Source organism: Falco peregrinus, chromosome 7, assembly GCF_023634155.1.
Source record: "Falco peregrinus isolate bFalPer1 chromosome 7, bFalPer1.pri, whole genome shotgun sequence".
Classification (NCBI taxonomy): domain Eukaryota; kingdom Metazoa; phylum Chordata; class Aves; order Falconiformes; family Falconidae; genus Falco; species Falco peregrinus.
The window spans coordinates 17,674,754-17,699,346 of NC_073727.1; the positions used below are offsets into that span (position 1 = coordinate 17,674,754).

General features: G+C 68.2%; 5 protein-coding genes and 3 non-coding genes across 13 annotated transcripts; 4 read left to right on the top strand and 4 right to left on the bottom strand.

Moving 5' to 3' along the window:
• Positions 1-73: 73 nt before the first annotated feature.
• CGREF1 (cell growth regulator with EF-hand domain 1) lies at positions 74-3,250 on the bottom strand. 5 transcript variants are annotated; one of them, XM_055811005.1, is made up of 6 exons: positions 2,385-2,442; positions 1,656-1,838; positions 1,255-1,326; positions 946-1,016; positions 739-863; positions 74-655 (listed from the first exon to the last, which is right to left on the bottom strand). In XM_055811005.1, the coding sequence occupies exons 2-6, from the start codon at positions 1,733-1,735 to the stop codon at positions 308-310; spliced, it is 696 nt and encodes a 231-aa protein (XP_055666980.1). In that variant the 5' UTR covers positions 1,736-1,838; positions 2,385-2,442; the 3' UTR covers positions 74-307. The 5 variants fall into 5 exon arrangements, with proteins under 5 accessions (XP_055666980.1, XP_055666981.1, XP_055666979.1 ...); XM_055811006.1 differs by having other exon boundaries at positions 2,312-2,391; XM_055811004.1 differs by lacking the exon at positions 1,656-1,838 and having other exon boundaries at positions 2,385-3,250.
• Positions 3,251-3,380: 130 nt separating this feature from the next.
• On the bottom strand, positions 3,381-6,299 carry PREB (prolactin regulatory element binding). The gene is made up of 9 exons (XM_055810996.1): positions 6,130-6,299; positions 5,698-5,893; positions 5,276-5,487; positions 4,964-5,044; positions 4,769-4,893; positions 4,285-4,458; positions 4,141-4,213; positions 3,880-4,039; positions 3,381-3,747 (listed from the first exon to the last, which is right to left on the bottom strand). The coding sequence occupies exons 1-9, from the start codon at positions 6,262-6,264 to the stop codon at positions 3,653-3,655; spliced, it is 1,251 nt and encodes a 416-aa protein (XP_055666971.1). The 5' UTR covers positions 6,265-6,299; the 3' UTR covers positions 3,381-3,652.
• A 920-nt stretch (positions 6,300-7,219) lies between these two features.
• On the top strand, positions 7,220-9,353 carry TCF23 (transcription factor 23). The gene is made up of 3 exons (XM_055811025.1): positions 7,220-7,647; positions 8,068-8,320; positions 8,769-9,353. The coding sequence occupies exons 1-3, from the start codon at positions 7,441-7,443 to the stop codon at positions 8,822-8,824; spliced, it is 516 nt and encodes a 171-aa protein (XP_055667000.1). The 5' UTR covers positions 7,220-7,440; the 3' UTR covers positions 8,825-9,353.
• Positions 9,354-9,688: 335 nt separating this feature from the next.
• On the bottom strand, positions 9,689-15,835 carry SLC5A6 (solute carrier family 5 member 6). The gene is given in 16 exon segments (XM_005232031.3): positions 9,689-10,297; positions 10,399-10,520; positions 10,588-10,691; positions 10,808-10,992; positions 11,109-11,195; positions 11,281-11,348; positions 11,437-11,549; positions 11,626-11,714; positions 11,813-11,942; positions 12,028-12,122; positions 12,124-12,169; positions 12,400-12,554; positions 12,657-12,724; positions 12,816-12,867; positions 12,946-13,011; positions 13,411-15,835. Coding segments are annotated over 16 exon segments (1,857 nt in total). The 5' UTR covers positions 13,741-15,835; the 3' UTR covers positions 9,689-10,150.
• A 773-nt stretch (positions 15,836-16,608) lies between these two features.
• Positions 16,609-19,692, top strand: ATRAID (all-trans retinoic acid induced differentiation factor). Of its 2 annotated transcripts, XM_055810816.1 has the most exons (7): positions 16,609-16,769; positions 17,044-17,174; positions 17,425-17,496; positions 18,916-18,987; positions 19,053-19,174; positions 19,274-19,374; positions 19,449-19,692. In XM_055810816.1, exons 1-7 carry the CDS (start codon positions 16,710-16,712, stop codon positions 19,551-19,553), a joined length of 663 nt encoding a protein of 220 aa, XP_055666791.1. In that variant the 5' UTR covers positions 16,609-16,709; the 3' UTR covers positions 19,554-19,692. The 2 variants fall into 2 exon arrangements, with proteins under 2 accessions (XP_055666791.1, XP_055666792.1); XM_055810817.1 differs by lacking the exon at positions 17,425-17,496.
• Positions 19,693-20,311: 619 nt separating this feature from the next.
• Positions 20,312-20,475, top strand: LOC114010657 (U1 spliceosomal RNA). Its single transcript, XR_003552228.1, has one exon. It is a non-coding gene; the product is annotated as a U1 spliceosomal RNA (small nuclear RNA).
• A 685-nt stretch (positions 20,476-21,160) lies between these two features.
• On the bottom strand, positions 21,161-21,324 carry LOC129784963 (U1 spliceosomal RNA). Its single transcript, XR_008748286.1, has one exon. It is a non-coding gene; the product is annotated as a U1 spliceosomal RNA (small nuclear RNA).
• A 2,793-nt stretch (positions 21,325-24,117) lies between these two features.
• On the top strand, positions 24,118-24,281 carry LOC114010656 (U1 spliceosomal RNA). Its single transcript, XR_003552227.1, has one exon. It is a non-coding gene; the product is annotated as a U1 spliceosomal RNA (small nuclear RNA).
• The last annotated feature ends 312 nt before the right edge of the window (positions 24,282-24,593 follow it).

The window sequence follows — 24,593 nt, forward strand, 5'->3', positions numbered from 1 at the left end:
CTGCCCCCCCCCCCCCCCGAGCTGTTCCGGTCCCCCCTCCCCAGCCAGGGGCCATACTGACAGGAGGCTACACTGACCAGGGCCCTGGCAAGCACCAGCAGCAGCGCCTGTATTTCTCCATCCTGCTGCATTTACACACATGACTGCACCATCCTGGCCCCACCACCCTCCCCAGCCCTGCTGCGGGATGGGGGGCATGGGGATCCCCCCACTGCTCTGTGCCCTTAGTGGGGCAGGGAGCAGCTGGGGCATCACACCCCACAGCTACTGTGGGGCTGGCACAGCCCTGCCCACAGCCCCCCCCCACCTACCCTTCCCCCGGCTCCCCCAGAACTGGGGCTGCCTCCCCCTCAGGGGCTCCAACCTCAGGGGCTTCAGTCTCAGAGGCTTCCTCTACCTCCATGGCTTCAGCATTGGGGGCTGCAGCTGGGGGGACCACCTGCCCCTCTGCCGGGCCATGCCCGGGGCTGCTCACCCCTGCATCCCCCGCCAGCACAGCCCCAGCCTCTGCCAGTGACTCCCCAGGTCGCTGCACATGGGGCTGCCCCAGAGGTCCCTGACCCCTGCTGTGCAAGAACAGCAGCTCCGGGGGGTTGACCAGCCCGTCCTTGTTCAGGTCCTGCCTCTCCAGCACTTGGTCCACCAGTGGGACCACCTGCAGGGACGGGAGGAGGATGGGGTGAGGGTCCAGCCTGGGGGCTCCATGGGGCAGTGAGGGACCATACCCATGGAACCTACCACATAGGGGTCCAGCCACTCACTGTCCAGCGGCACCAGCACAGAGCTCAGCAGCTGCAGCAGCTCCAGCCCATCCAGGTGCCCGCTCTGGTCATGGTCATGCAGCACGAAGAGGTAGAGCAGGGCTGTGGAGCACAGGAGCCACGGGGCTGGGGCTGCATCCGTGCTCCTGCCGGCCCCCAGCCCCCTGCTGCCGTGTGGCCTTACCCTGCTCCCGTGTCATGGTCTGCACGTCCCACTCCGGTGGCCCCAGGCTTCTCACCGTGCTCTGCAGCAGCCTGGAGGCAGCCAGGCTGCGTGTGGGCACCCACTGCCCCTGCCCTACAGCCTGCCCCAGGGCTGCTGTGCCCCACAGCCTGCCCCACCCTACAGCTGTCCCCAGGACCATGCTGCCTCGCAGGCAGCTGGGCACTGCCCAAGCACACCCCGCACTCCCACCCATCCGGCAATGAGGAGCCCCCGGGGCCAGGAGTGCAGGGCCCAGTGCCATTGGGGTCCCCGAGGGGCAGGACTCACTGCAGCATGGGCAGCTCCGGGCTCAGCAGGTCAGGGTCAGGATCCAGCCCTGTGGCTGCAGGGACTTCAGCCCTGGCCGGGGAGAGGGGTGGTGTTACTTGTGCCCCCAGGCAGGGGCATTGACCACACTGGCCTGGCCTGATGTCCCCGCAATAACCCACACAAATGTCCTCTCCACCCATGGCCTTCACAGCCCTGCACACACCCCTGTGCCCACGAACCCTGTCCTTGTCTATGCACCCCCCAACCCTGGCACCCCCACCCAGCCATGCACCCAGCCACCCCCATGCACCCCACCTGCACTCATGAGCCCTGTCTGCACCTGTGCACCCAAACCACACCGCCCCCAAAGTTATGCCCCCCCCAGAGCTCTGCCCCACCAAAGTTCTGCTGCCCCATACCTCTGTCCCTCAGCCTTGGGGGCAGCCCACACCGTGGGGACCACCACCAGCAGCAACAGGATCACCACTGGGTTCTTCATCCTGCAACCTCAGGCTGCAGCCAGGTGAGAGCAGCTGGGTGCACGAGAGCAGCTGGATGGGTGCCCTGGCTCAGGAGGGGGCTGTGCCCAGCTACAGTGGGTGCTGGGGGAATCCGGCGTTTGGAGAAGGGCAGGGGGTGGGGAGCAGGTGAGGGGCTCTGCAGAGGCGCTTCCACTCTTACGGTCACGGCACCGTCCTGCCCCAGCTCGTCCAGCCCCTGCCTCCCTGCTGCCAGCCCCTGCCACCCACCTTTGCACCTGCAGCAGCTCCCCCGACACCCACCCCACCCCCCGCGAGCCGGGCTGGAGCAGCAGCTCGGAGGGGGGGGCCGGGCAGCGCTGGGGGGCGTCCACCAGCTCCAGCGCGGCGGGGACACGGCAGGGACACGCTGGCACCGCACCGGCGGAACGCCTGCGTTGTACGTGGGCACGCCGCAGGGCACTGCTCGCACTGCACGCACTGCTCGCACACCGGGTGCCTCCGGGCCTGCCGCACGCCCCGCGTACCAACGGGCTGCCCGGCGCAGCGCACACACCCACAGCCACGAACACCCCTGCAGCCCGGTGCCCACTCACCCGGCCCCGGTACCACGTCTCAGTACCGCTCGGTGGCGCCCACCCCGCCCTGGGCCACGTAGCTGACACTTACCCGGGCACCGCCGCCAGCACCACCACCGGCAGCGGCTGGGACACGCCCGGCCCGCCCGCCGGGCCCTCCCCTGCCCGGGGCGGGGGCTCAGCCCCACCCGGGGCGGCTCCGCCCGCGCCCCCCCCGGCAGCGCAAGGGTTAACCGGCATCCTGCGCCCTTGCCCGCCTCAAAGATGGCCGCCGGGGCGACACGCGCCCACCGCGGAGCGGGACCGACGTGGGTGCAGCCGCTGAGTGGGCGGGGCCAGCGTTGCCCCAGCTCCCGCCGCCCCGGCCGGCTCCCCTCCAGCCACCGGCACCCCGCGCCGGCCCCGCCGCTCCCGGGCCCCACCGGCAGCGGCCAAGCCGTTACCTGCACCGCCTGCCGCACCGGCTACTGGTGGGCACCTGGGTCCGGCGAGCCACGGCCCCCCACCACCACTCCCACCCGCCGCCTCCACCGTGGTCAACCCCTGAAAGTGCCGGGCAAGGGGCAGCTGCTGGGCGAGACGCCCACACCCTCCCCGCCCGCGGCAGAGCCGGGACAGCCTTGCAGAGCGGGGCCAGTGCCCATCCCGGCCCTGCTTCCCCGCTCAGAACCCCCCGCAGCACCGAAGGCCCGGTGGGCAGCCTGCTCTTCCACCCGCACCTGGCCACCGAGCCGGGCCAACGCCACAGCAGGTGCATGGCGGGGACACACCCGGCTGCTGGCATGGCCTGGCACCGATCCCAGGCCCCGTGCAGCTATGGGGGACAATGTAGGACCCAGGCCCCGCCCCCCCCCCCCATTTCCGGCTCCCACACCCTAAGCGTGGCAGCTGGAGGGGACAGGGACAGCACTGGGGAGGGGGCTGTGTGGCAGGATGCTGCCTGCCCCCACAACAATAAACCCACGCAGCTGCAGCCACACGCCCGTGGGCTGGGCAGGGAGGGCCCAGAGCAGCCCCCCCCCCAGCCGGGAGCAGCACCAGAGCTGGCTCCTTGCCCCCTGCAGCGCAGCTCCAGCATGGACACTGCTGCTTTTGCACTCCAGTTTTAATGGCAGCAGTGGGGTGGAGGGCTGGTGGGACCCCTCCTCTCTGGGGCCAGCCCCATGCCGCACCGCAGCCTGAACAGTCCCATCCAGCTGGGGCCCCATGCGGCTCCTGGACCCCTCATCCACGCCCCGAGCGCCAGCAGGGCGGGGGCTGGTCCCTCATCTGCTTTACAGTCTGTTTGGGATGGGCCAAGGCATGGCAGAGGCTGGCCGGCCTGGGGAGTCCATCCTGGTGCCTGGGGGGACACAGGGGCTACAGGAGCCCTGGGAAGGCAAGCTGCAGCAGCAGGATGGTGGCCACAATGAGCCCAGTACAGAGCAGCAGCAGCAGCCAGACAGGGAGAGAGCCTGCAGAGGAGAGAGGAGCGAGGATGGGTACTGCAGCCCCTGAGCCCCCCTCACCTCCTGGAGGACAGGCAGAGGCAGCCTGGCTCCGGGCTGGGGAGTGGTTGTAGCCCGTGGCAGCCCCCCAGCACCTACGTCGGCTGGGGAGCAGGTGCAGCTTGCAGCGGCTGTCAACAGCCACGCTGAGCAGGGCAGCCTCATTCCCTGCCAGCAGCTCCCGCCCACGCCGGCTCTCAGGGACAAATGCCACATCCGTCACCACGATGCCATGTGCCTCCTTCACATAGTACAGCCTCTGTGGGGCAGGACAAGGGGGTGGCCAGAAGCAGTGCAGCCCCTGGGGAGGGCACTGGGGCTACCCCTGCACCCCTCCCTGCCCAGCACCCTGCAGCTCACCTGCAGCGAGAAGGCAATGTGGATGGCGACAGAGCCCGTCACTGTGCCCAGCCCCAGGAAGGTGCCTGAATCACTGCAGGGGGGAGGACAGTAAGCAGGGGCTGATGTGGCCCCAGGTCCCACGCCTGCCCTGCCCTGGGGTACCTGATGGAGAGGCAGGAGATCACTTCGCTGCCACAGGGCCTGGTCAGCAGTGGCAGAAAGCTCTTCCCATCCCACTTGGTCAGGTAGCAGGGCGGGGGGCGGCGCTCCCGCTTGTGGGGCACCTGAACTGTGTAGAGCCGCAGTGCTCCAGTGTTGTCCTCCACGGCCCCAAACCTGCCGCAGGAAAGCAGGGGTGGCATCAGTCCCTATAGCCAGCACCGCCACCACCCCTTCACCCATGGCTGCAAGGTGAGGATCTGTGGGGGCTACAGCTCTCCCAGCACTCAGCACCTGCCCCACCTCCCAAGCCCAAACCTGGACCCAGACCCCACCCCACTAAAGCAGGCACCGCCCCTGCTCCTCCCCCAGCCCCAGGGAGCCCCTCACCACAAACACCACAGGGACTGGGAGAAGGCTCAGCCCAGGGCAGCTGCCGTGGGGGTGGTCTGTTCCCAGCCCCCCACCCACATGCCACAGCCCTCACCGGCAGGCCTGGTAGCGGTAAGCCCTGTCAGGAATGCCAGGCAGGTTCTCATTCCAGTGCAGCCCCGTTACCAGCTGGTCCTGCTGCCACACGCAGCACTGGAAGTCCCGTCCTGCCGTCACCACCTGCACGCAGAAAGTGTGGGTGTCCAAGGATAGCTTTCCCTGCCGAACTGGGGAGCCCCCTGATGCTCACCTTGTTGTCAGGGCCCAGGGCAATATCTTCAATCTCTCCGTCATGGGCTTTGAACTCCAGCATCTTCTTCATGCTGGGGAACTGCAAGGGCAGAGCGGGCGTCAGCCATGCCCCATGGACCAGGAGCCCTCAGCAGCCCCAGGCTCCCCCCGACACAGCATCTGCAGTTGCTTGGGAAAGGTGTCAGGAAGATGCAGCGTTATGGAATAACAGATGTTGCCAGTTTGGCACTACTGGGGCCTGGCATTCACCGCCAGATACACACCACTGCCGGCATGGCAATACCCAGCCTCAGCTCCGCGCTGCACCTACCTCCCAGAGGCGGAGGAAGCCGTCAGCACCACCGGTGACGAGCAGAGAGCAGTCAGCATTGAAGCGGACGGCCTTCTGCAGGGCATCGGGGCTGAAATCTGTGCGGACGCTGTGCAGGCTCTCCACCGTCACCTCACTTGTCTGGCTCTGTGTGTCACCCTGTCCCACCGAGCTGGGACCCTTCCGCTTCCGTGGCCCCTTCTCCCCACTGCCTGTGGTGGGGCAGATGACATGGAGCCCTCAGACAGCTCCCTGCCGCCAGGCAGGCTGAGCCCAGCAACCCAGCAAGCACAAGGAGTGGGGGGCAAAGGCAGGCCCGGAAAGGGGGGGGCAGTGGGCGCACAGCACTGCTCCACCTCCAAAGCACCCTCCAAACCACCCGGCACCCCACACCAGCCCCCCCGGGGAGAGCGGGACCTCACCATTCCGTGCGTCTGAGCCGCTCTTGGCCTCGGGTGCCTGCAGGCTGAAGCGCAGGATGTGGCAGCTGGCGTCCTGCCCCGCCGCGATGATGTCGTCGGCCAGAGCCATGGTCATGGTGGCGCGGGTCTCGGTGTCGTGGGAGTGGAGCAGGGAGGCGCTGAGCTGCCCCCCGATCTGCTCCAGCTGCAGGAAGTGCTGCGGGACGGGGCTCGGCCTCAGCCCCCGCCAGGCGCACCCCCGGCCCCCGCCCGGCCCCGCAGCGGGGACCTTCCCCGGGGCCACCCGCACGGCCGAGGACTCCCCCCGCTCCCCGCCCCGCTCCCCGCCGAGGGCCGCGGCCCCACCCCGCCCGCCCCCGGGTCCCCCCGCCCCCGGGTCCCCGCACACCCCGCCCGCCCGTCCGTCCGCGGGACCCCTGGCTGCGCCCGCACCACGCCATTGCGGATGCCGGTCTTGGCGGCTCCGCCGCCGCCGGCAGTGATGGCGAGCGGCCGCCGCGGGTGGAGGCGGACAGTGTAGAGCGGGAACGGCGCCCGATACAGCTCTGCCGGCCGCCGCGGCGCCATGGCTGCGCCGCACACGTCAGCGCGTCGCCGCGCCGTTACGTCACCGTGCCGCCACCACGGCCCCTGCCGCCATGGCCACGCCTCTGGTGCTGCACAGCGGCCAGCAGTGCACCCGCCCACCGCCACACAAGCCCCGCCCCTGCCGCCCGGGCCCGTACGGGAGGGGGAACCGCGGAGTGGGGGGTGTCCGGCCCCGCCCCCTCCGCATATCCCCCTGCCGTGGGGCAGCCCCCACGCAGCCGCGCGGGGCCCCCGTGTGGGTCAGGACCCCGCTGCTGCCCTACGGCCCCTCGCCCGGCCCCACGGCCGCGGAGGGGCATCGCTGCGGCCCGAGAGGGGCCCGGGACGGGGGTCTCTGCGCCACCTCCCCGCTTGGCCCCAGCCCCACCGCCCCCACCCACATTGCCGCGTGGGGCAGCGCGGGGTGGCAGGGGGCTGCCCGGCTCCCCGTGGGCCCCCCTAGCCTGTGACCCCCCCAGCCTCGGGGCCCCCCAGCAGCCTCGCTGTGCCTCCTCCATCCCAACCTTGACCTGCCCCTCCCCTACTGGCCTCCCCCGCCACTGCAAGCACGCGGCCCCCGGGAGCCCTCACCCTGCTGCCCAGCAGGGATGCAGGGGTGCCCCAGGCTCCAGGTGTGCCGGGGCTGGAGCCAGGGTCACAGCGAGCTGCGGTGGGGGACGCTGCCCTCAGGGGGGACCCCTCAGCCCATGCTGGGCGGCAGCGGGTGCAGAAGCTCCCCACGGGGTGGGCCCGTCGGTGCAGGCAGCTGCCAGCCCCGCACGCCGCACCGGGGCTGACACCCTGTGGGCAGGGCTGCCTGCAGGGCCGGGGTGCAGTGTGACCCCGTATGGGAGCCCTGCCCGGTGCACAGGCTGTGGTACGGCGGCTGCTATGTGGGTCCCGCGGCGCTGGGACCATGGGGCGGGCAGGACTGCTGCCGTGGGCGGCTGCGGGCTGGGGGAGGCTCCAGCTGGGACAGCCTGTATCCTCCTGCTCATCCCACGGTGCCAAGGAGGGGGAGGCGAGACGCCCGCCCAGACGAGGCCGTGGGCCGCGCTGTGCTGGGAGGCGGTGGGGGGATGTGCCAGTGCTCCCTGGGGCGCCCCGACCCACCAGTGCTTCGTGTGGCCGAGGCACAGGCAGGAGCGTGGGTAGGGGCTGCCTGGCAGGGCCGGCATGGCCGAGAGCATGGGGTGCGGTGTGGGGCCGGCCACCACGCATGGCTGCTCCATGGCCACCACCACCCGCAGCTCCCGGGGGAGGAGAGGCAGCAGCAGCCCCGCACGAGCTGCCCGGCATTTCTGGGGAGTGGGCGCAGGCAGGACCCCAGGGCCCTTGTCTGCCCACCCTGGCGACCAGGAGAGCCCCCTCGCAGAAGGACAGGTAAGGAGCTGGCCAAGCACACACGGCAGCAGCGGGGAGCCCCATGGACATGCCTGCCACCCCTTGCCCTGCTGCATCACAGCCAGATGGCACAGGGGCCCCTGGGGTGCTGCTGGGGGGGCAGCCATAGGGAGGGGATGCATGCCAGGCAGTGCCAGCCCACTCAGCTTGGGTGCAGGTCACGGGCAGTACTGAGCCTGTTTGGCTGTGGGCAGGGGGACAGGGGCTGCCCCATGGCACGTGGGTGGGCGGGATGGATGTGTCCCTGGGGGCACAGACACCCCATGGGTCCTGGGTTCACCCAGGTATTGTGGAGGACAGGTGCTGTCCTCGTCCCTGCTGGGAGTGACAGTGACCATCCCAGCCTCAGCTGTGGGGTGCCACAGGCTCAGGGCTGGCTCAGCCCCCCTCTCTCCACAGGGGCCCCCGGGGCCACTGTGCCCCCAGAACGCGGCCCGGGAGCGAAGCCGTGTGCGGGCGCTGCGCCGGGCATTCCTGTCACTGCAGGCAGCCCTGCCCACCGTGCCCCCTGGCACCAAGCTCTCCAAGCTGGATGTCCTCGTCCTGGCCACCAGCTACATTGCTCATCTCAGCCATGTGCTGGGCTGTGGCCCCCCCCCCACCTGTGCCCTCCCGCCCACCCCACGGACACCCACTCCTGCACCCCCTGAAGGTGAGACCTCTGTCCCGGGGTTCAGCTCCCCTGCACTGCACCCCGGGGTCCCCCTTGCATGACAGCATGCAGTCCCTGGGGTCCCCCATTAATCCCCTGTGCGCACTAGAAGCCAGCCCCCCAGGTCTCCCAGTCCACAATGCAGCCAGTCCCTGGGGTCCCCAGTGCACACCAGCAGCTGGTCCCTTGGCTTGCAGCCCCTCCACCCCAGCATCTCCCGCGTGCCCCATACACACTGGCACTGGTCCCCCGTGTTCCCCGTGCCCACCAGCACCAGTCCCAAGGTATCCCCAGAGTGCCCCATGCACACCAGCACCCAGTCCCCAGTGTACTCTGTGCACACCAGGAGCTGGTCCCTGGGGTCCCCCTCCTCCCTAGGCATGGGGCATGAGAAGCAGCAGGACAAAGGGCCCCGCTCCCAGCACCAACCCCTCTCCCTCTCTTGCAGAAGTGGCCGATGCGCTCCCGCCTCTATGCCGGCCCCTGGGGGGGGGCTGGTCCTGACCCCCCCGGAGCAGCCACAGCCACCAGCAGCCAGGAGCACACCAGCCTGGGGGACAGCAGGCTGGCAAGGGGGGAGAGCCCCCCCCGACCCCCCCAGTGCCCACAGCCACGGGAGCCCCTCCCTCTGCTCTCTCCCCACAGTATGGGGAGGCTGTGCCCTAGGGTGGGGATCGGGGGCAGTAGTAAGGATGGGGGAGGGGGCCAGTACTGATGGGATCCACACCCCCATCCTGCAGAGGTCCAGGAGCATTGTGAGCAGCAGGATGCCAGAGGTCCCTGCCCTCACCCTGCCTGCAGCAGAGCAGGACTTGGGCCAGGACCTCGGGGACACTTGGGGTGGGGTCTGGTGGGAGCTCCCACCGTGCAGGGACAGGCATTATGGCGCCTGCCTGGCCTTGGGATGATAGGGCGGGACAGGACATGGACATGCTTCACACTGCCCATGGGGGCTGGTGGCTACCCACGGCAATAAACTTGCAGCGAGCACCCACCACCTGCCTCTTGTCTAGGCTGTGCCAGGGCTGCAGGATGGGCCCCCCATGAGACCCTCACCCCAGCTTAGCTGGGCCCAGAGAGTTGGGGGATGGGGGCCCTGCACTCCCCAGCCATGGAGCAGCTGACAACCCCCCCCCCCCCCCCAAGCCATGCTCACCTGGTTCCCCCTGGCTGGGACCCCCCGCCGCTGGCCCCGTGTCAGGGGAAAGGGGCCAGGGCCAAGGCTGCTGCCATAAATCTCCCCTGGCTGGCGAGGCTCCTGCTCCTGGGGGGCAGCGGGGCCCCCCCACTGCTTTGGGAGACTGGGGTCCCCTGTCCGCACAGGCTCCCAGCAGAATGGCAGGGAGGGGGCTGGTGCTGGGGCTCCTCTGACACTTGCACTCCAGAACAATTTATTGGGGGCACAGTGAACACAGAGATGGGTGATGGGGGTCTGGAAGGAGGAGGGGGCAATGCTTGGCACCCCCAGGGGTCTGGGTGGCCCCCAACCCAGGACTGGTGCGTTAAGGCACGTGGCTAGGCTGGGGGCACCGGGCAGCATACCGGCCCGAGGCAGCGGAATAGGTCACCACTCTTGACACCACCCCACCCCATGGTCCCAGAGCCCCCCGGCGGGGGGGGGGCAGAGCCCAGCACAGGCAGAGGCGCTGCTGGCAGGGGGTGCAGCCCAGACAGCCCCCCCCCGGGCAGGGACCCAGCCCCTCCTAGTTATTTGGTGCTCCCCAGCCCTATGCAGGCACCCCACAGGGGGTCCATGCCTCCCGGCCGGGGGTAGGCTGGGATAGGGGGCAGGGGGCAGCCAGGACACCCCTGCCGGGGGTGGGGGTAGGCTCAGAAGGAGGTTTCCTGCAGGGCGTAGGTGGGGGCCCCAGCCGCACGAATGTAGCCCTGTCCCTCCTCTTCCTCCTGCAGCCCGGGCGGGGCCAGGCCGTTGGCCACCCCATTGCTCTTCACCGTGGCGTCTGCGTGGTCGGCACCCTGCAAGGACAGAGCGGGGGACAGCAGAAGCACGGCGGGGGGCGGGGCACCGACCACACACCACCCCCTTTCCCCAGGGTGCTGGGGTCTGGGCCCCTTACCTGGGCAGGGAAGGCCACCCCACAGCACAGCCTCTGCCTGTACTTCTGGGGCAGGCAGCAGAGCAGGCGGGGCAGCACCGGGTAGATGGTGCGGGGGTCCACATCAGCTGGCGGCGTGGGGCCTGGGGGGGAGAGCAGAGGGTGAGGGGGGGCGCGATACTGCTGGCCCCCCAACCCCCCCGCACTCACCAGTGAGCAGGCTGACCAGGAGCCCCACCAGGATGACGGTGGTGGAGTTGTGGGCGCTGTACCACATGTATGACAGGCTGTAAAACTTCTGCAGCCCTGTGGGGCTGGGGAAGAGGAGCACGAGGCGGGGAAAGAGATGGGGGGGGGGGGGAGCACAGAGCAGCACCCCTGCACCCCCCATGCTGCAGCACCTCAGCACTGAGCCCTCCATCCCACTCACCTCTGGGGGGTCGGCGTGGGGGCCAGCAGGGTGGTGGTGAGAATGGTGGTGAGGTTGCCCGAAGCGGGGAGCGCTGTGCCATTGGGTGGGGGGGGCGCCTCAGCCGCCCTCATGTTGTGCAGCAGGCCACCAATGCCCACCCAGAAGGCCATGGCCAGCCCTGCCAGCAGCCCTGTGATAGCACCCTGTGCCAGGGGAGACAGAGGGCACTGACCTCCCACTGGGCTTGGGACACCCCAGACCCCCTGGCACTGCCCACCCTTTGGGGTCTGTGCCCCTGTCCAGGCAGGAGGACACTCACTGTGGGGTTGGCACAGGGGAAGAACATGCCCAGGCAGAAGAGTCCCAGGAGTGGGCCCCCCACCATGCCGAAGATGCTGATGGCCGCCTGTGGGGGAACAGACTGCAGCGATGGCCTGGGGCACCCACCAGCTGGGTGCCAGAGCTGGGGGGCCCCGCACCCCCACTCCTACCTGCAGCACAGGGCCCAGCATGGAGGACACGTAGGCCATCCCCAGGCACAGCAATCCATACCCAAGAGCTGGAGAAAGGAGCAGGGAGGGGTGTCATAGCAGTGATGGGAACCCCCAGTTGCAAGAAACATCCCCCCTGAGCCACCCCCTGCTCACCCAGCAGCTTGGAGAGCAGCGTGGCCCGTGACTCCGACAGCCCGGGGCAGTGGGGCCGGACCAGGTCCTCCATTGTCACAGTGGCCAGTGAGTTGAAGGCAGAAGAGATGGTGCTGGAGAGGAGAGGGAGCAGGAGGGGACTCAGCTGGGACCCCTCTAGCCACACCAGCCTCGGGGCTGCCTGCTTACCTGAGGGACCCGCTGAAGAGGCAGGCAACGAAGAGCCCAGGCAGCCCTGGCAGGTCCTGCAGCACGTCCATCACGAAGTACAACACCAGCTAGGGCAGGGGCATCAGCACCCACGGAGCCAGGGGGACCAGGGGAGACTGAGGTCTGGCCCTGAAGGCTCCAAAGTGTGGGGAACCCATCTGCCCACCTGGTCAGGAGAACTGTGGCGCTGGTTGGGTGCCAGTGGGTGCTCCTGGTTATAGACAAACATGACAAGGCCAGTCAGGCAGCTGAGGCAGAGAACGATCTGCTGGCAGGGGAAGACGGCGTAGCAGGAGCTGCGGGCACCAGACAAGTGTCAGAGGTGGGGGAAGTCGCCAGGGAGGAGCCCATCCCAGCTGTGGGACCACCAGCTCCACTCACAGCTTGGCCTCCTGCTCGCTGCGGGCGCTGAGGTACCGCTGCACCTGTGCCTGGTTCACCCCGTACAGCGACAGCATCATGAAGACACCCCCCCACTGCCAGGGTCCAGAAGGTGTGCCGCTCAAAGGGGTCGGGGTCCAGGCTGTGAAGAGGCACCAGCAGGTGGGCAGTCACGGTGCCGAGTCCTCACCAGCACCCCACAGCACAGTAAAGGGGGCAGCAGGAATGGCCCCCGCCACCATGCCTAGGTCTGTCTTTCCCACCCCAGACCCTACCCAGCTTCCCTGTGTCCCCATGGCATGGTGTGGGGTGCCCAGCCCCAGGTGGGTGGAGGCATCTCAGCACATGGCACGGCAGAGCTGCGCCACTCACTTGATGCTGGAGATCTTGCCCTCCTTATCTGCCAGGTGCCAGACGCGGGCCATACCGCCCACCCGCTGGGCACCCACAATGATGACAGCCAGCTGCCCCGCGAACATCACCAGCGTCTGGAAGACGTCTGTCCAGATGACGGCCTTCAGCCCGCCCTGCAGAGGCACAGCACCTGTCACCGCAGCCGGGCGGTGGCACGGAGCGACCGCAGCCGGGCAGCAGCTGGCCCCACTGTGGCATGGTGGGCAGGGACTCACCAGCGTGGTGTACAGTGTGCAGACCAGCCCCATGGTGAGCACTGCACTCCAAAGGTCAAAGCCTGTCACTGGAAACGGCAGAGGCTGTTAATGAGGCTGCCGCCTCCCCATGCAGGATGGAGCTTCCAGCATCACCCCCCTGCTCCTGTCCCCCCTTACCTGCATTAAGGGCCAGTGCGGGCGCGTAAAGCACCACCCCCATGTAGATGACCTGTAGGGAGAGCAGTGCTGCAGCCATGCATGGCCTGCAGTGCCCTGCACGCCCTCCCCACCCCCACCCCCCACTCACCATCTGGAAGATGAAGGTGATGGTGCCAAAGACCCGCACAGTCTTGTTGAAGCGCAGCTCCAGGTACTGTGGGGGAGACGGGTCAGGGAACTGTCCCACCTGGACACGGGGTCCTAAGGAGGGGGGACATCCCCTGCATCCCCCATGTCCCCTTCATGACAGTGGAGAAGCAGAGGGGGGCACGCAGCCCTGCCCCAGCACCTCAGCTCCTGCTGCTGTGGAGGTAGGTGAAGTGCCTGAGGCAGGGGGACAGGGCAGGCGCTGGACAAGCCGGGTGGGAGCCCTGTCTGTGGGGCACAGCAGGCTGGGTGGCAGGACAGCAGCACAAGGCAGCGAGGGAAGCTGAACCCCCCACTGGGCACCGTCAGCTTGTCCCCCAAGGACAGGCACTTGCCTGCACATGCTTCTGGGTGCAGGACTCGGTGCATGTCCCCCCCGTCTCCCTGTGGGGATGAGCCTGCTCACCTCGTAGGTGCTGGTGATGCGCAGGCGGTAGAAGACGGGGATGAAGATGTGGGCTGGGATGAGCAGCCCCAGGAGGTAGGAGCAGCCGAGGAACCAGTACTCGGTACCGGAGCGGAAGATTTCGGCCGGCACTCCCAGGATGGCCACAGCTGACTGGAAGGTGGCCAGCAGGGAGAGGGCAACAGGCAGGAAGCTCATGTTGCGGTTGGCCAGAAGGAATTCCTGTACTGTGCGCTGCCTGTCCCCGCTCAGTGCGTAGAAGAGCCCGATGGCTGACGACAGCACCAGCAGCAGCACAAAGATGCTGTAGTCGATCACCGTGAACTCCATGGCGAGTGTCTTCAGTTGTCACTGTCCTGCCGGAGCCACCACTACCCGGCCACCCGCCCCAGCTGTGCCCCACCAGCCTCATGGGCACACCAAGCCCTGGCAGCCACCCCGGCAGCAGGTCCTGGCCAGCATCTCCCTGGCACTCAGAGCTGCAGGAGGAGGGATGGGTGTCAGTGCTGGGACACTGCAGGGACCTTTGGGACACTGCAGAGACCTTCGCTCGCTCCTCAGCCTCAAGAAGGCAGCGTGAGGCAGGGGCCAGGCTGCATGAGAAACATCTCGTTCTCCGCCCTCTGGGCTGGGCTCAGCACCACACGGCCCACCCCCAGGCCCTCGCCAAGAGAAACGGGAGCCTCTTCCAAAGAACACCGAGATCACAATTGCAAAAGAGTCCCACCCAGGACCCCGGCAGCACCGGCCCTGCCAGCCCCACGCAGCTCTGCCAAGCCCGGCAGAACTGGCCCAGTATGGCCAAACCCAACACAACCGCCCCCGGTGCAGGACAGTGCCGCCAAGCCCGGCAGCACCGGTCTTGCCCCAGCCAAACATAACACGACTCAACCACGCCAGCACCACACAGCCCCGCCAAGCCCGGCAGAGCTGCCCCCGGTGCAAGAGCTCAGCCAAGCCCAGCACAACCGGACCAGCCCTGGCGCCAGCCTGCTGCCCTGGGGCTGGCACAGCCCAGCCAGTGCCAGAGCAGCCGCCCCCACAGCAGCCCACCCTGCAGGATTGGCCCTACCGGCAGCTCCTAGCCCCACGGGACCCACGGATGGGGCTAGTGCGGGCAAGTGAACAGGCAGCAGAGCCCAGTGTGCACTGGTGAGGAGGCGCAGGAAGAGCCGCGGCACCCTCACCCAGCTGAGCAGAGGTTGGGCAGGGCGACCCCCACAACACGGGTCCCACACAGCTGGGAATGGACAGACAAGTGGGGATGGGCAGCCTTGGAGGCTCTGGGCAGCAGCAAGGCTGAGCAGACCCCTGAGCTGCTGCTGGCCCTGGCACACCCCCGCCTGCTCACAGGAACATTCCCAGGGGCTCCGTCAAACCTGTGCCCCCACCCCTGTCTCCAGCCCCTGCAGAGGAGGCTGCAGCCAGGCAGCCCCAGGGGCAGGGCAGGGAGGGGGCATGAGCACAGGCCCCCCTCTGCCTCTGTCAGCAGCCACGGGGCTATGAGGAGCTGGGAGCCAGCAAGTGCCAGGGGATTGGCGCGTGCTGCTGGGGCAGGGGGTGCAGGACACAGAGGGACCCCAGGCTGCCGTGCTGGCGGGGCAAGGGGTCCAGGATGCGGAGAGACCCCAGGCTGCCGTGCTGGTGGGGCAGCGTTGGGGCTGCTGCAGGGCAGCACAGAGCACACAGAGGATGAAGCCAGGCTGCCAGTGGCAGCAAAGGCAGGTAGGAAGGGGGGGGGGGCTAGAGCTGTGCCTGCCATGATCCCTGGAGGAATGCCTGCTCAGGGCATACTTGGGGGGATTAGGCTGAGCCTGGCTGGCACCCCTGCACCCAGCACGGCTTGCCCAGGCCTGCCTGCTGCAGGGGCCAGGGAAGTGGGGTGGCTGTGCCAGCATGGGGCCCCACAGCAGTGCCAGGGCCAGCGGGGCAGGAATCAGGTGAGAGGGCATCGCCTCCCGGCCTCGCACACCACAGTCCCTGTCCAGGACACCACCCGCGTGGTGCTGCTCCCAGCCAGGGTCCAAGGTCACTCCACCACATTCCACTGTGGAGACTAAACACAGGGCAGGCGCTGCCGAGCCCCGACAGCTGTCCCACCAGCAGCGCAGCCCAAGGCCCGGCAGCCCCCGGCGTCCCCAGCCCAAGGCTCCCCTGTACCCCAGAGGCCCCCCAGTGTCCCTGAGGCCCTGCTGCCTCGAGCCTCGCGTCCCCCCATCCCCTGGCGTCGCCAGTCACCCTGCCTGAGGCCAGACACTCCTGTTCCTCCTTGTCACCGCCTTACACTTCCTTGCTCTCCCATGTCCCCGGTGACCCCGCTCGAGGTGCCACTGCCCAGCCCCGGTGTCCTCGGTGACCCCAGGTCACCTGCTCCTCCCTGCTGCCCAGTGCCCGGTGCCCCCAGCCCGAGGCACGTCCCCCCGTCCTTCAGGGCCCCCGGTGCCCCCAGCCCAAGACTCCGACCCCCCTCGCCCCCGCTGTCCCCCGTGACCCCACCCGACCCCAAGCCCGGCTCCCCGCAGCCCCGGTGCCGGTCGAGGCAGCTGCAGGACAAGCCCCGGCCCCAGCGTGTGGCCCAAGCCCCGTAGGGGCGCTCCCGAACCGGGGGCGGGCGGTGACCTTGAGGGCCGCGGCGGCCCCGGTGCGACACTCACCGGCGGCGGCGACCGGCACGGAGGAGCTGGGCCCACGTGCCGCCCTAACAGCCACCGTCGCCTCCTGATGACGCAGGGCAGGCAACGCTGCCCTCACCGCCACTTCCGCCCGGCCCGGCGTCACGGGGGCAGCGGGGGTGACACGGGGCCGCCCCAGCGCCGGCCCTGCTTCGCTGCCTCGGGCAGGTCACCGCGCCCCGGCTCTCCCCGCCGCGGCCACCCTGTCCGCCGCCCAGAGGGCGCCTGACCCAGAGCGGGCCCGGTACAGCCCGCGGCCCCCCCGCTGAAGGGGCCCGGTCGCGTCCTGCCCGTGGGCCCGCGGCCAGCCCCTGCCGTGCCCGGGGCACCGGCGGCTTCCCGCCCGTCGGGGTCCCCCCTTCGCCGCGGTCCTCCCGGCCCCTCCGGTTGGCGGTGCCCGGGGAGCCTGGCACCGGGTGGTGGCACGGCACGGCACGGCACGGCACCCCGCCGCTGCCCCGTGAACGGGCGGGAAGCGCCGCTGTGCCTCGGTCTGCCGGGACAGCGCTGCCCGGTGCTGCCCGCCGTGCCCGCCAGGGGGCGCCCTCGCACCGGGCGTGTCCGCTGGAGCGGGCCCGGAAGCGTCCCGGGGACGGCGGGGGGTGAGGGCCGGGCTCGGCCGGGGCCATGGGCGCCTTCCTCCTCCTCCTCCTCCTCTTCCTGCCCTGGGCCGCCGGTGGCGCGGCGGTGAGCGATGGGGACCGGGGGGTTCCCGGGACCGGGGGGTGCCGGGGACCGGGAGGGGGCTGCTCGGGGTCGAGGGGTGCCGGGAACCGGGGGGGTGCCCGGATCGGGAGGTGCCCGGGACCAGGGAGTGCCCGGGCTGGGAAGTGCCCAGGTCGGGGGGTTCCGAAGGTCGCCGAGGGCCCGGCCAGGGCGGGGGATGGTCAGAGGGGATCAGATCGGGGGGCTCCAGGAGTGCGGGCTGTCGGGGGGGCCCCTCCAAACGCCCCTGCCCCAGGTGTGCGGCCACTGCCCAGGACCGGTGCAGAACAGCTCCATAGTGGCCCAGTACTGCGCGTCCCGGGCTGGCACCGAGAGCGAGGGACGCTGCTGCTGGGAACGGGGCGCTCGCCCGGAGCGCCTGCTCGGGTATGGGGGGACGGGGATGCAGGGGTGGGTGCATGCGCGGGTGCTTGGGGCACAGAGGGTGTCGGGTGGCACATAATGGATGTGCTGGGGTTGTGGGAGGGTGCCTGGTGGTGGGGGGTGTCAGTGTGGGTGTTGGGGGACATGGGGCCAGGAGAATGCAGGGGTGGGGCGTGCAGGGGACATGTGGGATGGGGGTGCGGGGGGTGCCAGGCACACTGCCAGCCCTGCTGTAACTGCTGCCCCTTCCCAGGCTGGACCTGAGTGACTGCTCCCTGCGCAGCCTTCCCCCGGGGCTGGCTGAGGCTGCAGCCGCCATTGTCCTGTGAGTCCATGTGCCCCCTTGTCCCCCTTTCTGCTCCCTGTGAGGGGCTGGCCTGGGCGAGGGGCCTAGGCTGGGTCTGACGGGACACCCTCCTGCTCTGCAATGGGCCCCCAGGGCCAGCACAGTCCTGCTTTGCTGGTCCCCATCCTCACCCCAGCTGTCCCCAGGCCCCCAGCATCCTACTACCCAGGGGACAGCATCCTGTGTGGAAGGTGGTGGCAGTCAGAGGGAGTCCACAGTGACTGGAATAAGGGAAACATCACCCCCATTTTGAGAGAGGAAACCCTGGAAACCATCGACCAGGCAGCCTTGCTTCTCTGCCCAGTCAGAGCATGGGGCAGGTCCTCCTGGATGCTCTGTCAGGGCATATGCATGGCAGGGAGGTGATGTGGGACAGCCAGTATGGTGTCACCAAGGGCAAGTCATGCTTGACTCTCCTGGTGGCCTTCTACAATGGAGTGACCGTGCTGGTGGATAAGGGAAGAGCCACTGATGCCAACTGTTTTGGCTTCTGTAAGGCTTTTGACACTGTCTCACATAACATCATGACATCCTTGTTGCTGAATTGGAGACATGTGGGCTTGATGGAGGGACTACACAAGGGGCATCCAAACAGTTGCAGCCAATGAATGGCTTGATGTCCAAATAGAGGTCACAGAATCACATAATTACAGCATCACAGCGTGGTCAGGGTTGGAAGCCAGCCCACCCCCTGCTCAAGCAGGCTCTCCTAGAGCAGCTGCGCAGGGCTGCAGCCAGGTGGGCTCTGGATGTCCCCAGAGAAGGAGACTGCACAGCCTCTCTGGGCAGCCTGTCCCCGTGCTCCGGCACCCTCAAGGGAAAGAAGTTTTTCCTGCTCTCCCCACGGAGCTCCCTGTGCTGCAGTTTGTGCCCGTTGCCCCTTGTCCTGTCGCTGGGCACCGCTGACAAGAGCCCGGCCCCGGCCCCCTGACACTGGCCCTTAAGGTACCTGTGTGCATCGCTCAGGTCCCCTCTCAGCCTTCTCCTGCCCAGGCTGAACAGCCCCAGCTCCCGCAGCCTTTCCTCACAAGGGAGATGGTCCAGCCCCTCGCCATCAGTAACAAGTGGTGTCCCTCAGGGCTCTGTGCTGGGGCCAGTGCTGTTCAACGTCTTTATCAATGACATGGTGGACTGGAGCGCATCCTCAGCAGCTCTGCAGATGGCACCAAGCAGGGTGGTGCAGTTGATTTTACTGGGGGTGGGGAGGGTGGCCCTGGCATCTCCAGGATCCTGGACAAGCTCAAGAAGTGGGCCCCTGTGAAACTCCTGAGGTTCAACAAGGTCAAGAGCAAGGTTCCGTACTGGGGTTGGGGCAACCCCTGGTACCAATACCAGCTGGGGGATGAAGGGATAGAGAGCAGCCTTGCTGAGGTCCATGTGCCTGGCATGTGTTTACAGGGACCTGACAGAGAACCCCCTGACGGCCCTTCCGAATGGCTCCTTCCTGGGCTTCACCCACCTGGAACGCCTGTGAGTACTGGAGTGGGGGGGTGCAGGGGCTGTCGTGGTGCTGGGTACTGAGCTCTGCTCTGCAGCGCGGTGCCACTGGCACTGGATTGCCCAGGTGGGAGTAGCGCCTGGGAGGAGGTGACGACACATGGCAGCAGCCGGCTTTGTCAGGGCCAGAGGAACCCCTGCAACAGCTCCAGGGAGCTCGGTATGGTGTGGGAAGGAGGTGCCGTATCCCCAGCACTGGGCGCTGTGGGACTGGCAGGTTGTGGCAGGTCCTGTGACCCACGTTGCTCTGTTCCACCAGACTGGCCATGCCCTGACAATGCTGCCTGTGCCCCAGATGGCCCTGGTCTCATCCAGTGCCTCTGTGACAGACCCTTCCACGGCTACAAGTGCCTGCGTGAGGTGAGTACCTGTGCGACAGGGCCCACCACTCCAAGTGCCACGGGGCAGCGCTGCTGATTGCTGCTTCCTCGCAGGGCACGTTCCCCACACTGCTCTTCTGTGGAATTCTGGGAGCCGCCACCCTGTCCCTGTCCCTCCTGCTGTGGCGAACCCAGCGATGGAAAGCCAAGACCCCCTGAAGCAGACAGGAGGATCAACGGTGCTGCTGAAGCCAGGGGCCGGGCCAGGCCGAGGGACTCTGTGTCTTGGGGGACTGCGTGCCCCGGGGCTGGGCTTGTAACTCGGTGGCTGGGGGTGAATAAACTCCATAGCAGCCTCTGTGTGTGTCGGTCCGACTGCTTCCCGGGACAGGCAGTGCGCAGGGCGGTGCGGGACCCCTCGGAGGGATTTGGGGCGCTGGCCCGCGGGAAAGGGCCCCCGCCGGCCCTCGGAAACCGGCACGGTGGGGAGACCGCTGGGTCGGGGCGCGGCGGGGGGCGTATCCATGCAGGTGCCATCGCTGCCGGGGCCGGTCGGGTCGCCGTGAAGGGGGCGGGGGGGTGTCTGTGGCGAGAGGCGGCGGCGGCTGGAGCCGGCCCGGCGGAGGCGCCCGCGGCGGGCGGTGGGACCGGACGTTATCGGCGGCGGTGCCCCGCGGCCCGGCCCCGGCCCCGGCCCCAGCAGGAGCGTCCTTCCGCGGCCGGGGCGAAGCAAAGCGGTGCGGTGCGGGCGGAGCGTGGGCGTGCCCATGCAGATGAGGCGCCGCGCGGGCTCCTGGGGGCCCGTTCCCGGTCGGGGCCGGCGGCGGCCACGGGCGTCCGCGGCGTCGTGCGGGCGCGCGGCGTCGGGCAGGCGCGGGGCGTGTTCCGTGCTCGTGTTCCGCGCGCGTGTTCCGCGGTGGCCGCGTCGTGGGTGCGCGTGCGTTGTTGTGCGGTGTTGTGTTGCGGAGTCGGTGCTCATACTTACCTGGCAGGGGAGACACCATGATCAGGCAGGTGGTTTTCCCAGGGCGAGGCTCATCCCCTGCACTCCGGGTGTGCTGACCCCTGCGATTTCCCCAAATGCGGGAAACTCGACTGCATAATTTGTGGTAGTGGGGGACTGCGTTCGCGCTCTCCCCTGGCTCGGTGGTTAATAACAGACCCTGCACTTCCACAGTAGTTTCCCGGGCGGCAGCGCCCCATCCCCTCCTCCCCCCGGAAGTCGCCTCGCGCGCACCGGGTCGGGTTCGCTCCACCCGGCTCTGCATTATCCGTCCGCGGGGCCCTGAGGCGCCGCGGGAGCTGGTGCAGGATTTTCCTTTGACGAAACGTGCGAGGGGCTGCAATGACGGACGAGAAGGGCTTTAAACCCCGCAGGATGTTCAGCCGTCAGCCCCTGCAAACGGCCACCCACGGCCCCGGGGAGGTGCCGACGCCATCGCGCCGCTGCCCATCACCAGGTCAGCTCGCTGGGAAGCGGACGAGCGCGCACGGAAAGTGGCTTCAGCCGCGTGAACTGTCCTCGGGCAACTCGAGACCCTCCCCCGAGCAATGCCCCCTCCTCACAGAGGGCGCCCCCCCGAGAGCACGCGAGGGCGTAGGAAGGCGAGCGCTGTGCAGTTAAACGGAGCCCAGGCGCGCACGAACGGCGATTGAAAATGACGATCGCGTGACTGGGGCCGGGCCACTGTCGCTTAGCGCGTGCGAAGTTTGCCCTCTGCTGGCAGCCCCGGGGTTGTGCGCAGGTAACGACCGCACCCAACCGTGCTTGCAACAGCGCTGGAGGCGCTGCTCGGGCTGGTTCATCTGTTCTTCAACCACCGAGCCAGGGGAGAGCGCGAACGCAGTCCCCCACTACCACAAATTATGCAGTCGAGTTTCCCGCATTTGGGGAAATCGCAGGGGTCAGCACACCCGGAGTGCAGGGGATGAGCCTCGCCCTGGGAAAACCACCTGCCTGATCATGGTGTCTCCCCTGCCAGGTAAGTATGAGCACCGACCCCGCAACACAACACCGCACAACAACGCACGCGCACCCACGACGCGGCCACCGCGGAACACGCGCGCGGAATACGCCGCGACACGCGCCCCGCGCCTGCCCGACGCCGCGCGCCCGCACGACGCCGCGGACGCCCGTGGCCGCCGCCGGCCCCGACCGGGAACGGGCCCCCAGGAGCCCGCGCGGCGCCTCATCTGCATGGGCACGCCCACGCTCCGCCCGCACCGCCCCGGCCGCTACGCCCCGCCCGAAGGAGGACGCTCCTGCCGGGGGCCGGGGCCGGGCCGCGGGGCACCGCCGCCGGTAACGTCTGGTCCCACCGCCCGCCGCGGGCGCCTCCGCCGGGCCGGCTCCAGCCGCCGCCGCCTCTCGCCACAGACACCCCCCGCCCCCTTCCCGCGGCCCCTGGGACACCGGCACCGCCCGGTGCTGCGCGGGGCTCGGCCGGCCAGAGCCTCCGAGGGCCGGGCAGCCGGCAGAAAGGCCGCAGGTGCTCTGGGAGCGCGGGGGCTTCCAGCGCTGGGCCCCGCCACCCCATCGCCCATCCCGGCCGCTGGGCTGTATGAGCCTTCGCAGCCGTCAGTCCCAGCCCTGCTGCCTAACCCTCTCTTTCCGCCAGCCCCGGGGCAGGCGGTGCCGCGTACCCGTTGGCTTCAAGGCAGTGTCAGCCGAGCCCTCTCGTGCACTGCCACTGCGGTCAATATGCCCAGCTACGCCTGGTGCTGTCCTAAGCAGTTCCTCATCCACCCCCCATGCCTGGGGGCTGTTCCCACTGGCTCAAAGATTTTCTCCTGGTGCCTCAAGCAGTATCTGACGTTCACCTCAAATGTTATGTGCAGCCGCTTCTGTCCTTGGCCTGGGCTCTGCATGTGCACAGCATGTGCTGTTGTCCAACCGGCCCCAGCCCACGAGCAGCTGCTCCAGTCTGTGGGCACTGGAGTTTGTGTCACTGTGTCCGTGAAGCTGGACCGGCAGCACCAGCAGCACCCCCACCATGACAAGTCCTTGGCGGCAGGTCCTGCCCCAGTCAGTGCTTCGTGCAGGGGGATGGCTTGTGCAGGTGGGGGTGAATAATGAGCTATGTACAATGAGTGATGAATGGTATACTACTTTTCTAGAAAATGATGTGCTTATAAAATTATCCAAAGTTGGGAGGTGTTCAAGGACCCTTATTGTCGACATGATGAATACACCAAGACCCTTAGTGTCAGCTCCAAGGATGTATTAGACACAAGGTCCTTGGATTCGTTATCATTTATAAGGGCCATCTGGTCCTAAGTTTCTGTTGTGGCCAAAACAAGGACTTTAAATCATGCTCATTAGCCTATCAAGGAACAGAGTCTGCGCAGAAACAAGAAGGTAAAAAGTTCACTGGAGGAAGACTCCTGATCTTCATCCTGAAGACCCCCAGACGACCACTCCTCAAGGACATTGTGCAGGTGCAAAATATGTAAATGAATTACCAGAATGTTAATGAATATGTAAATGATTCCCCGGAAAGCTAATACATGAGAAACCTGTATAAAAGAGGGTCTGAAAAGTCCTCTCGGTGTGCATGACTCTGGTGGAGTGATCCCCCATGCACTCAGCGCTGCTGAATAAAGATAACCTCTGCTCGCTTGAATATTGCTAACTGATTCTTTAAATCAGGGGAAGCGGCATGTGTGGGACATTTGCCATGTTGTTTGGTGACATGTAACCGGCCGGTGGGTGTGTGAAGCACAAGCAGGGACAGTTTTGATCCAGAGGCAGCCGGGATAAACCCCGAGAGCCCCAGCAGTTCCCGTGGTAGGACGAGGTTTAGGAGCACAACCAGCAGCACCCAGACACCGGGAGGGGGGCGAGGGGGTCTGTTTGCATTTGCCGAGGGAGCACGAGGGCACATGGGGTGCTGGAGCTGGCGGGTGTGGGGCACTGTGACTGCAGGTGTTGACCGGCCCCCTTGCCTTCACCGTGGAGGGCACAGAGGCTTTCAGGGCACCACGTGCTTGTCCCCTCCACGGGCACCTGCTCTTGCCGTGCCACTGTCAGCGCCCAGACCCCACGGTCCTGGCACTGGGGTCCCTGGGCTGCATGCGCTGTCATCACAGACCGTGTAGGTGCTGTTGTGTGGAGCCCTGGCAGAGCCCAGCACAAGCCAGTACCGCCCAGCGGGGTGCGGAGGCTGCAGCTCCCGCCTTCCCCTCTGCGGGCTCAGCCGGCTGCGGAGCACAGCCCGTGTCCCCGAGACACCCCCGGCCCCCTCGAGCACCCCCCGGGCGCCCCCACGGTCCCGGCCACAGGCCCTGGCGCTGCCCCACGGGTCCCCTCCCGCTGCTGGCCCCGCTGCGGCTCCGGCCCCACGCAGCACCGGGAGGTGCCGGTGTCCCAGGGGCCGCGGGGCCGGTCGGGCCGCCGTGAAGGGGGCGGGGGGTGTCTGTGGCGAGAGGCGGCGGCGGCGGCTGGAGCCGGCCCGGCGGAGGCGCCCGCGGCAGGCGGTGGGACCGGACGTTACCGGCGGCGGGGCCCCGCGGCCCGGCCCTCGCGGCCGGGGCGTAGCGGCCGGGGCGGTGCGGGCGGAGCGTGGGCGTGCCCATGCAGATGAGGCGCCGCGCGGGCTCCTGGGGGCCCGTCCCCGGTCAGGGCCGGCGGCGGCCACGGGCGTCCGCGGCGTCGTGCGGGCGCGTGGCGTCGGGCAGGCGCGGGGCGCGTGTCGCGGCGTGTTCCGCGCGCGTGTTCCGCGGTGGCCGCGTCGTGGGTGCGCGTGCGTTGTTGTGCGGTGTTGTGTTGCGGGGGTCGGTGTTCATACTTACCTGGCAGGGGAGACACCATGATCAGGCAGGTGGTTTTCCCAGGGCGAGGCTCATCCCCTGCACTCCGGGTGTGCTGACCCCTGCGATTTCCCCAAATGCGGGAAACTCGACTGCATAATTTGTGGTAGTGGGGGACTGCGTTCGCGCTCTCCCCTGGCTCGGTGGTTAACAATAGAGATTGATTCCAGTTACGCAAGTCCAGAAGTCGTTCCTAACATTGTACCCTTCCGTCTCTCTTTGAGATGCTGGAATCCAGCCCGAGTCGGGCGCCGCTGGAGCTGCCTCCCGCACCAGTCTCGTTCTCCCCCCCACCCTTGCCCGCGGTACTGGGTCCTGAGGCGCCACAGCCGGCGGATCCGGTGCTCCAACTCCTCTCTCGCCGCTGCCCCGCGGCGCTCTCGCTCCCCGGACCACCGGTGAACCAGGTGCTGCTCCTGGGCTGCCGCCTGCCGCCCCGCCCCGTCGCGG